Genomic DNA, 12437 nt, shown 5'->3' with positions numbered 1-12437 from the left:
TAACATTATTTCATTTATAGCCATATCATTCCTATGAAATTGAGAGTAAATTTTACTACCCCATTTTACAGGAAGAAAACACATTCAGGAGATAATGGGGTTTTTTTCTTTTTTTTATGGTTCTTGTTAAGTGCTTACTAAGTGCCAAGCACTGTACTAAGCACTGTAGTAGATAGAAGATAATCAGGTTGTACACAGTCCCTGTGCCACTTGGGTCACTCAGTCTAAATCGGAGGGAAGGGTTTAATCCCAGTTTTACAGATGAGGTAAACTGAGGCACAGAGAAGTTAAGTGGCTTGCTTAATATCAAATAGTAGACAAGTGGTGGAGCTGGGATTAAAACCCAGGTCCTCTGATTCCCAGACCTACACTCTTTCCACTGATTATTCTGTTTTGCAGTTGGTCGAAAGATCATAAAAATCATGTAGGAGATCAGTGGAGGAACTGTTGGCCCCTGTATTGTTTTCTACCTCAGAGTGCAATACAGTTCCCAGTATTTACTCTGACCACTGATATTGGCTTTCAAAATGAAACATCCTGGAGAGTGGCAGTCTGCACTTAAAAGCCTTTAAACAATGACTACTTACTCTGTGAAATGAGAAAAACCTGTAATAGAATGAATCAAAGACCATTTAATAAGTATTCTTTCAATTTGAACTTTGTACACCAAACTTCATGCTATCTGAAAGGGTTTTATTTTATGAAGTGTTGATATTATTATTGGCATGATTAATGATACTTGCGCAGGTCTCTCTAATTAACATTTACTTCTCTACACTTCACTCCTACTGTGAAAGGTCTACTTTGTTGCCCGATATATTTTAAGTGGGTTCTATGGCAGTATCAATATCTGACACTTCAGTAACTGCATAATTCAAATGGTAATTAAGAATAATCATCTTAATTCCAGTATGAGAAGAGAGTTCGGGTTAAATAGCTCCATACTGGGAAAAAAATATTGTTCTTTCATAGCATTCCATTCTTCGATCTCACACTTTCTGTGAAAAAGAATTCTGAATTCCAAAAATGAAATGGGAGAAGGATCATAGGAGCCTCTGTTTAGTTTATATGATGTTTATATCTTAAGGTAAACCCCAACGCCATAATATGTGGATTGTTAACAAAAAATAGAACTCTCCAGGGACACCCTCACGGACAGCCTTGAACGTCACTGAGACTACACTCTCTAAAATCACCAGTGACTTCCTCCCAGCCAAATCCAACAAACTCTGCCTTGGGTCCTCCTGAAATTCTTAGCTGCCTTTGTCACTGAGATCTGCTATTTTCCCCTGTAAATACCCTCTAACCTTGATTTACCAACATTTCTCTCCTGGCTCTCATCTGACCATTCTGTCTGCTTTTTCTCAGTCTCTTTTGCTGTCTTCTTTCCTATCACCCACTAACTGCGGGTGCCCCTCAAACCTCATTTCTGGGTCCCCTTCTCACGTAACACTCACTCCCTTGAGGATCTCGTCTATTCCCAGAATGTCAGCTACTTCCATGTGGCTGACTCCCAAGTTGACTTCAGGATCCCTGATATCTTTCCATCAGAAATCTCAGAATCCCTTCTTTGCCACAGGAACAGCTTCACATGGATGCATGGCTGGAAACAAATTCAATATCTACAACTGAATTCCTCATCTTCTTTCCTAAATCCTCTTCTCGATCTAACTTTCCCATCACAATTGACAGCAGCGCCATTTCTCCCTGTCGCACGAGCTCATAATATTGACATTATCCTTAACTCCTCCATTTCTTTCAACTCTCTTGTTCACTGTGGTGCCAGATTCTGTCAATTCTTCCTCTACAGTCTTTTCCAGAATCTGCCTCTCCCTCTCCACTTCAACAGGCATCACACAGGTCTGGAGACTCTTCGTATCCTAACTAGACAATCGTTATTGGCCTCCTCCCTAATCTCCTCATGTCCAGTCTCTCCAGTCCGTAATGGTTTCTGCTTCACATATCCTTTTTCTACATTCCTTCTGCAAATATCTCATGAATCTGCAAATTTCCTCAGTGGTTGCTCATTCCTCACCCTATCAAGCAGAAATCCCTGACCACTGGCTTTATTTAAGGCACTCAATAAGCTCTCTCCCCACTTCTTATCCTCACTCTTTACCCAATACTACCCTGCTTGCACTCTTCCCTTCTCTCAAGCTATCCATTCACATATCTCATTCTTGTCTCTGATCCCTCCCCACCTCTTTCCTTTTGCCTGGAACTCTTTCTCCCCCTTCAATTCCACCAAATCACAGCTCTCATCTTTACAGCTCTTCTGAAATTCCACTTCTTTCAAGACACTTTCTCTGATTAATTTCTCTTCTACTCAGGTCATATCATCTCAACTACCAATCATTGGCATTCAAAGAGTTCTTACTGAATGCAGTGCACTGTACTAAATGCTTGGGAGAATGTAATACAATAGAATAGGTAGGCATGATTCCAGCTCACAATTTACTAAACGGGGAGACGGATATTTAAATAAACAGTCGGATGGGTACAAAAGTGCTGTAGGGATGGGGTGGGATAAATGCTCATTGGGTTACAGACCCAAATGCATAGGCGACCCAGAAGGGAGGGTGAATAGAGGACCTGAGGGCTTAGGAATTTTGTACTTACAACCAACTTTAGTACTTCTGTACAGAGCAATTTGCAAACTTTACTATTTAAGCATTTATTCTTCCACATATCCATTTTTCCATTTTCATCTTCCTCCTCATTTCTCAGCCCAGCTAAATTCCTTGAGGGTGGGATCACATCTACTAATCTATTAGACTTTCCCAAGTATTTAACACAGTGCTCTGGACATGGTAAGTGCTCAATAAATACTATTAACTGATGGGATAGGTACCAATGTCTTCTGTACCTCTTACTGCCCACTAATGTACTGCATTTCTTTGGGATGGTGAAGAACAGAAAATACATAAACACAGTGTTGAAATGTCTTTTTCTTTATTCACTCTACTGCCTGGATCATTTTTCTAAAAAAAAACCCCTTCAGCCCATATTTCTCAATTCCTCAAAAACCTCCAGTGGCTTCCCATCCATCTCTCCATCAAACAGCAACTCCTTACCAAAGGCTTTTAGACACTCAATCAGCTATTTCCTTCCTAACCTTTCTCTGATCTCCTATTACGACCCAACCCCTGCATTCCACCTCTCTATTCATCCACCCTCCTAGCCCCACAGCACTTACAGGAGAAGCAGTGGACTGGTGACTCCAGGTGACTCAGTGGAAAGAGCACGGGTTTGGGAGTCAAAGGTCCTGAGTTCAAATCCCAGCTCTGCCAATTGTCAGCTGTGTGACCTTGGGCAAGTCACTTAAATTCTCTGTGCCTCAGTTACCTCATCTGTAAAATGGAGATTAAGACTGTGAGACCCATGTGGGACAACCTGATCACCTTGTATCCTCCCCAGAGCTTAGAACAGTGCTTTGCACATAGTAAGCGCTTAACAAATGCCATCATCATCATTATTATTATATACATATCTGTAATTTATTCATTTATATTAATGTCTGTCTCCCCCTCTAGACTGTAAGCTTATTGTGGGCAGGGAAAATGTCTGTTATATTGTACTCTCCCAAGCACTTAGCACAGTGCTTTGCACACAGGGAGTGCTCAATAAATACAACTGACTGACTAATGCCAATGTAATCTCTATAACTCAATCCAATCCCACTGACCCTTCTGGCCCTGAACTCCCTTCCCCTTCGTATCCAACAGGCTATAACTCTCCTCAACTTCAAGGCCCTTCTAGCATCAAATCTTCTCCAAAAGGCCTTCTTCAACTAATCCCTCATTTCCCCTACCCTCCTTCCCCTCTGACTTTCCTATGCACTTGGACTTGGACCCATTTAGCACTTGATATTCACCACACCCTCAGCCTCCCAGCACATATAATATTATAATAAAAATTAGAATTAGTATTTGATAAGCACTTACTATGTGCCATGCACTGTACTAACTGCTTGGATGGATACAAGCAAATCAGGTTGGAAACAGTCCCTTGTCCCACTTGGGGTTCGCAATCTCAACCCCCATTTTACAGATGGGGTGACTGAGGCCCAGAGAAGTGAAGTGATTTGCCCAAGGTCACACAGCAGTCAAGCAGTGGAGCTGGGATTAGAACCCATGACGTTCTGCTTCCTAGGCTCATGCTCTATCCTCTACGGCAGTCTGCTTCTCATATGTACATACGTGTATAACCTTACATTCTGCCATTTCACCGAGAATTTATTTCATTGACTGTCTCCCTTTCTAGACTCTAAGCTGCTGTGGGCAGGGTTGGGGAAGCAACGTGGCTCAGTGGAAAGAACCCGGGCTTTGGAGTCAGAGGTCATGGGTTCAAATCCCAGCTCCGCCACTTGTCACCTGTGTGACTTTGGGCAAGTCACTTCTCTGGGCCTCAGTTACCTCATCTGTAAAATGGGGATTAAGACTGTGAGCCCCACGTGAGACAACCAGATCACCTTGTAAACTCCCCAGAACTTAGAACAGTGCTTTGCACATAGTAAGTGCTTAATAAATGCCATTATTATTATTATTATTACCAACTTTATTGCATTATACTTTTCCAAGCACTTAATGCAGAGCTCTGCACACAGTAAGCACTTTAAAAATAACACGATTGATTGATTACTCTTCTTGCCATCTGTCACAGAGTGAAAGCTCCTACTTACTGCCCAGGAAATGCTGAGGTCCTGAGTAAAAAAATTATCCCATAGTATGTATGGAACTCTGGATTGTGGATTGTGAGATACGACTTCAGACCTAACACTGCCAACCCTGAGCATAACTGTAGCAGAAGATCCGTCTTCTTATCCTTCTTATCCCAGAGCTTTTCTGGGGGTAAGAATAGTGCTAGGAAAATACGTGAGTAAAATCCATCCCTTCTGCATTCATAAATCTCCTCAAACACGGATAGGGAGATAACTCCTTCTCAATTAGCAGCCATGCATAATTGCCCTGGAAAAAGCAGCTGGGTTTCCATAATGTTGTGGTTATTCCTTTTGCCTAAAATGCGATGGTTCGAAATTAGATGGAAGCAGCTCATTTGGTTGCCTCTCTAGACTGTAACCACCCTGTGGGCAGGGAACGTGTCTACCAACTCTATTACATTCTACTCTTCCAATTATTTAGTACAGCGCTCAATAAATACGATTGATTGTTCAATTGATTGATTGACCCATCTACACTCACTCCCTTGGAGAAATCACCCCCTCTAGACTGCAAACTCACTGTGGGCAGGGAATGTGTCTGCTATATCATTATATTGTACTCTCCCAAGTGCTTAGAACAGTGTTCTACACACATTAAATGCTCAATAAATATGATTGACTGGCTGAGTGACCATGGATAGGTGATACTGCCCAGTTCCAGAACTTAGTGAATATCTGGAAGATGCATTGTAGGAGAGGGGGAATACTTGGTGGGGAGACCAAATGCAGCCTTCACAATGTATACCAACAAAGTTTACAGTCTGGTACTTTTCAACTGAAGCAGCTAAAATGAGATCACTACTAGTCCAATCCAATACCTACCCCAAGGGGTACACAAATGTTTAAAGGACTTCATCTTTAGAGGGGTATAGCCCTGAACCAAAGTAAAACTCTACCAGGCTAACACATTTAAACCTGCCCTCTCCTGCCCCCTAAATGAATTTCCAGCCATTCTATGGCTATATGCCAGAAACTGCAACGATAATAATATTAATTTGAAAGGAAACTTGCTCATTTCTTAAGCCACAAGCTGAAAAGCACTACAAAGTGGCCAGTCTTTATATCTCTGATTACTCATGAATTTAGTTGTTCTGTGCAAAACTGGAACCGGTTGGGGAGAGAAAGAGTAGGATTTTGGGGGGTCCCACACTTCCCACAGGAGGATCACCCAAAGTCCTGTCCAGTGCCCATCTGAGTGAGCCTGGACACCCTTCTCAAGCTGGTGAATGCAGACTCTTCACTTGGCCCTTGATCCGTGGGTTAGGTGCTGTGCACAGAGACTACAAGCCACAGTCCTTGACCTTAATGTTGGAGGGAATCCGACCTTGCAGGTCTTTCCAAGCCACATTTTCAGACATCGGAATCTCCAGAAAGCAATATCTCAATTAGTCCCTTCAAAATCTAAACATGTTATTTGGATCAAGTGATCAAGGCTTCTTTGAGAGCCAACATTATCCTTTCCTCCAGGCTGTACCATCTCCTTTCCCACCCCTGGAACAAAGTTGAGATTAAAGGAACAGGAACTGAAAAGGACTCCATGTCCCCAGATTCCTTGAAAATACCTCAGCTGCAGCCTGCCCCAGAGCATTCCAGAACCTTGGTATTAAAATCTTGATAGTTCCACTTTGGGAAGCAACTCCAATTCCATAGGCTCTGAAATAAAGTATTATCTGTGCAAATTTCTCCTAACACTCTTTCCCACTCTTGTTTCCTTCAAGGTGTCAGACGGAGGCAAGTTTTCTTCTTCCTTTTGCTCTCTGCAATTACAAGATACTCAGGAGAAACCCAGGCCTTTGCTCAAGGGAGAGGTGAAGTTTGAAGAAGTGGAAAAAAAACACATTTCTTAGTAATCTCCCTTAATATTGAAATTTGAATGGAACTCCTTTTCACCATATTCCGCACACTAGACATTTTGAATTTAGATTAAAAACCTACAAAGCAATGCTATCTTAACAAATACATATGGGTTTAACAATCTTCCTCAATCATCGGTGTTGCGTATAATGATCTACTTAGCAATACTTGAGGGCTGTAATCTCTTTATTTAGGAAAAAAAAATCACAAAATTCTATTACACTATAGATTTATTTGCTTTCTCAATAGACTATCACTAAATCCCATTTAATATGAGTTAAAATCTGTAGGCTTGACACATATGGTTTTCTCATCAACTGCTGGAAAAGCACTGTGTTCTCTCTAAACTGCCAATGCAACAGTAACAAGTACAGAAGACCGAAGAGCAAAATTTACCATTCTGAAGCAGGTTATAGCATTCATTCTTTCATTCACTCATTCAATCTTACTTACCGAGCCCTTACTGTGTGCAGAACACTGTACTAAGCACTTGGAAAGTACAATTCAGCAATAGAGACAATCCCTGCCCACAACGGGTTTACAGTCTAGAAGGGTGGAGACAGACATCAAGACAAGTTAAGAGGCATCCATAGCATCAATAGAAATTAGATATATACAAATCAAAACAAGTAAACAGGCATTAGTATAAATAGAATTACAGATAATGTGCATATATACACAAGTGCTCTGGGGTGGGGAGGCGGGTAGAGAATAGGGAGTGAGTCAGGGTGATGGGGAAGCGAGGGAAAGCTGAGGAAAAGTGGGGCTTAGTCTGGAAGCAGTAAAAAGCTTTAGGTCATACCTCTGTGATTGGTGAGATCCCTAGATCCTGAAGGCAGGGGTGAATACCGTGATTCTGGAGATGTGGACACCACATCACTGGAAGCCTAAGTTACGAAACAAATATTAACATTACACACAACAGTCAAGATTGACTACATGGTACAGATCTGAAAACAGACACTTTTAGGAACTGATACATGATATATGGACAATTTTATACACAAAGTTTGGGAGTAGTTTGTGGCAAAATAGAGAAACCACTATCTTTCTCATGCTTCATTGCATCTCTAAAAGATTAGACTAATACACATTTAACACAAGTATCATAGAGCTTATTTATTGCATCATGGAATCTTCAAAAGGGGAAGCAGCGTGGCTCAGTGGAAAGAGCACGGGCTTTGGAGTCAGAGGTCGTGGGTTCCAATCCCGGCTCCACCACCTCCACCACTTATCAGCTGTGTGACTTTGGGCAAGTCACTTCACTTCTCTGGGCCTCAGTTCCCTCATCTGTAAAATGGGGATGAAGACTGTGAGCCCCTCGTGGGACAACCTGATTACCTTGTATCTACCCCAGCGCATAGAACAGTGCTTAACAAATACCAACATTATTATTATTATTATTCAAAACCATACACATGGCTCCACACGATCATATGCCAAAAAAGAGCTGTCAACTCACCAAACATAGAAACACATCAAAAAGTAGATGCAATAGTAATTTCATTTTTCCTTATTCAAGGACTAGATACACAGTATTAAATGTGCCAACCTCCTAAATGCAGGCTTCTTCCTTCAAGAGAGTACGTGAACTATGAAAATGAAAATAAAAAGGAAACTAACCCAGAAAAAAAAATTATTTACATTAAATTTCTGACATGTGAGATGTTTGATGTAACTGTACCCAAAACACTTTCACAGAGTTTAGAGAATCTAAACAGACTCAAGCTTTTCCTCCAAGGTAATAAAAAGGAATCCCAGTTATTATTTTGCTTGAGCTCCAAAGGAAACCAAGTCAAATCCAAGGACCTTTATCCATAAGGAAAGAGCAGGATCCTCAGAGAACAATTAAAAGCTAGACCAGTTTCAGCAGCTAAGACACTCGACATTTAGCAAGCCCTTAGTCCGGTGATCTGCACACAGTAAGCGCTCAACAAATACCATTGATGATTATGTAGGCTCTGGAGCATCCATACTACAGATTTGTAATGAGACTTAAAGACTAACACTCAGTTGGTTAGCACTGAGCGACCCTTTTCCATCTTCTCATGCATCTCTGAATTTGGCCCTTTACTCTTTTGTCTTTTGTGTTATTCAACTATTCAACTCATGTCCTAATCCCAACTTCATACGTAAGTCATTCACTTTCACCATCATTCCCAGCCTTTAAATTTATTCTTTCAAACCACTTGCCCCCTCGCCATTCTTCTCCTTTTCTTGTTTCCATGTCTAGTGTACAAAGGACAGCCTCTCTTCCAGATTTTCAACCCATGAAATGCATATGATTCTTGTTACCAGAGTATCAGTACTGTTCAATGAGCTGGAGAGAGTGATTTGTAACAATATTTCTGGCCACGGTCCTTAAAGTGGAGACCTCAAGTGATGAAGAATGCTGCTGCAAAAGGATAAAACGATCATCATGATTAGGTAAAGTACAGTGCTCTGCACACAGTAAGCTCTCAATAAATACGATTGAATGAAAGTAAAGGCACATTCTAAACCCTGAGAATCACAGCAGAGTTCCTATTTTGTCTCCTGTGTGTAAAGCTCTCTCCGGCTGGCTGATTCTATAACTAGCTTGCTTCATTTCTCCACAGGAGTCACTGGTGATACAAGATTACAGTTTGAAAAAACAGCTTGCCTTAGGGGAAATAACACGGGTCTGAGAGTAAGAGGACTTGGGTTCTAATCCTGACTCTGCCATCTGCCTGTTATGTGATCTTTGGCAAATCACATGACTTCTCCGTGCCTCTGCTTCATCATCTGCAAAATGGGGAGAAAAGAATGGTTCTCCCTCCTACTTAGGCTGTGAGACAGAAGCTGTCTTGGATCTGATTATCTTGTATCTACCCCAGTGCTTGGTATAATGCTTGGCACAGAGTAAATGCAAAGCAAATACCATAATTATTACTACTAAACCCACTCCCTCAAGGTTTGAGCACAATGACCATGACCTAAAATGGTTCTGCTACAGGCATATTTTAATTCCTTGCGAGGAACAGATATTCCCAGCCAGTCCAAGCCCTTCACTGCTCTCTCACCTTCAAAGCTTTTCCCATTATGGGTTGATGCTCTCTGCCCCACCTGCTCCCCCTCCCCTCACCATCACTGCCCTCTCTCCCTGTTCCCAGTAAGATATAATAAATTATTGACACCTTTATCATTAACCACAGTAGTTATAATATAATGTAACTGGCAGGTTTTATAATACAGGAAGAGGTACGATTCACTGGCAACCTTTTTGGAAATGATTCAATGCATTCCAAGCAAATTAGACCCATGGAGGATGAACATTTCATTTACCACTTGAAAAAAAAGTCTTAAAAAAGGACCTTCCCAAGCTGAATGCATTAACTCAAATACTCTTGTCACTGGACGTACCAGATAGAACCATTTAATCTAGTATATGCTTTCTGAGAATCAGCAAGGCAATGGAGGAGCAAAGAGGAAACCCTAGAAATGAGATGGGGAAGCCGCAAAGTGGTTGAATGACAAGATACCAGAACCTATAAGTGTACCTTCACTGTAAAGCAATCCACTGAAAAACAGCTCTTCAATATCTGTACACTGTTCAATTCAAGCTGCATCCTCTGGTCCATGCAAATACATCAAAAAAGCCCCTCCTTATATTCAAAACCTCCTGTAATCAACTCCTTCAGGAGGCATTCCTCAACTAATTGCTTCCTCAGGGAAGTAGCATGGCCTAGTGGATAGAGCACAGGCCTGAAAGTCAGAAGGACCTGGGTTCTAATCCGAGCTCTGCCACTTGCCTATGGGACCTTGAATGAATGAATGTGAGCCTGTTGTTGGGTAGGGACGGCCTCTATATGTTGCCGACTTGTACTTACCAAGCGCTTAGTCCAGTGCTCTGCACACAGTAAGCACTCAATAATAATAGTAATAATAATGATGGCATTTATTAAGCGCTTACTATGTGCAAAGCTCTGTTCTAAGCGCTGGGAAGGTTACAAGGTGATCAAGTTGTCCTATGCAGTGGGGTTCACAGTCTTAATCCCCATTTTACAGCTGAGGGAACTGAGGCACAGAGAAGTCAAGTGACTTGCCCAAAGTCACACAGCTATCAATTGGCAGAGCCGGGCTCAACAAATACGATTGTAACCGCCAGTGCCGCCCGGGTCCCAGGGGAGGTCAATAAATACAATCTATCATCTACCTATCTATTAAGTGCTTAGTACAGTGCTCTGCACACAGTAAGCGCTCAATAAACACAATTGAATGAATCTATCTGTCTATCTATATCTGAGAGATTGCACAGATTTATTACTCTTTATTTTACTTGTACATACTTACTATTCTATTTATTTTGTTAATGATGTGCCAACGTGTACTTCCCAAGCGCTTAGTGCAGTGCTCTGCACACAGTAAGTGCTCAATAAATACGATTGAATGAATGAATGAATTTAGCTTTCATTCTGTTTATTGTGATGACTTTACACCCGTCCACATGTTTTGTTTTGCCATCTGTCTCACCCTTCTAGACTGTGAGCCCGCTGTTGGGTAGGGACCGGCTCTATCTGTCGCCGACTTGTACTTCCCAAGCGCTTAGTCCAGTGCTCTGCACACAGTAAGCGCTCAGTAAATATGACTGAATGAATGAATGAATCTATCTATCCATCTCTATAATCTATCTATGATCTATCTATTATATGTATGAGAGATTGCACAGATTTATTACTCATTATTTTACTTGCATACTTAGTAGTCTATTTATTTTGTTAGTGATGTGCATTTAGCTTTTGTTCTATTTATTCTGACGACTTGACACCCGTCCACATGGTTTGTTTTGTTGCCTGTCTCCCCCTTCTAGACTGTGAGCCCCTTGTTGGGTAGGGACCGTCTCTAGATGTTGCCAACTTGTACTTCCCAAGCACTTAGTCCAGTGCTCTGCACACAGTAAGCGCTCAATAAATACGATTGAATGAATGAATGAATGGGCAAGTCACTTAACTTCTATGAGCCTCAGTTCACTCATCTGTACATGGGGATTAAGACTGTGAGAACTCTGCAGGATGGAGGGTAGGGACCGTCTCTATATGTTGCCAACTTGTACTTCCCAAGCGCTTAGTACAGTGCTCTGCACACAGTAAGTGCTCAATAAATACTATTGAATGAACGAACGAATGAATGGAGACTGTATCCATCCCAATTAACTTGTATCTACCCCAGTGCTTAGTACAGCGCCTGACAAACAGTAAGTACTGAACAAATATCATTAAAAAAAGAAAACAAAAAAAAAAAAACTAACTCCCACTTCCCCTAGCCACGTCATCCCATCAGCGACCATTACCTCTTTAATAATAATAATAATAATGGTATTTATTATGCACTTACTACATGCCAAGCCCTGTTCTAAGCACTGGGGGCGGTTATAAGCAAATTGGGCTGGACACAATCCCATTTGGGGCTCACAGTCTTAATCCCCACTTTACAGACAAGGTAACTGAGGCCCAGAGAAGTGAAGTGACGTACCCAAGGTCACACAGCAGACAAGTGGCGGAGCCGGGATTAGAACCCATGACCTTCTGAATCCCAGGCCCATGCTCTATCCAATATGCCATGCTGCTTCTCACTTATGTCTATATTGGTTTATTTATTCATTTATTTATTCATGCTTTGTTTAGTCTGCTTTTCTAGTTGTACCTATAGTTCTCTTCCAGTTCCTATTGAATAGATACAATTGGTTCTACCCGTCTCCCACATTAAATTGCAAGGTCCTTGAGGGCAGGAACCTGTCTTACATTCCTGTGCACACAACAGGTACTCAATAAATACTAATGATCCTGAATCAGCGTGGCCCAGTGGAAAGAGCACGGGCTTGGGTGTCAGAGGTCATTGGTTCAAA

At 41.6% G+C, this 12437-nt stretch overlaps 1 protein-coding gene across 2 annotated transcripts in view; it reads right to left on the bottom strand.

Moving 5' to 3' along the window:
• LRMDA (leucine rich melanocyte differentiation associated) overlaps positions 1-12437 on the bottom strand; it is a 1241311-nt gene that overhangs the window by 200550 nt on the left and 1028324 nt on the right. Inside the window, exon 6 of one of the 2 annotated variants that reach the window (XM_038744415.1) lies at positions 7377-7461. The exons of the other annotated variant lie outside the window; for it this stretch is intronic. Within the exon in view, the coding sequence (XP_038600343.1) occupies positions 7377-7461 (85 nt within the window). The remainder of the gene's footprint in view (positions 1-7376; positions 7462-12437) is intronic. 2 annotated transcript variants of the gene reach the window in all.

This window comes from Tachyglossus aculeatus, chromosome 3 (genome assembly GCF_015852505.1).
Source record: "Tachyglossus aculeatus isolate mTacAcu1 chromosome 3, mTacAcu1.pri, whole genome shotgun sequence".
NCBI classification, from domain to species: domain Eukaryota; kingdom Metazoa; phylum Chordata; class Mammalia; order Monotremata; family Tachyglossidae; genus Tachyglossus; species Tachyglossus aculeatus.
Note: the sequence above shows the minus strand (reverse complement) of the source record. Positions and strands in the feature narration are given on the sequence as shown.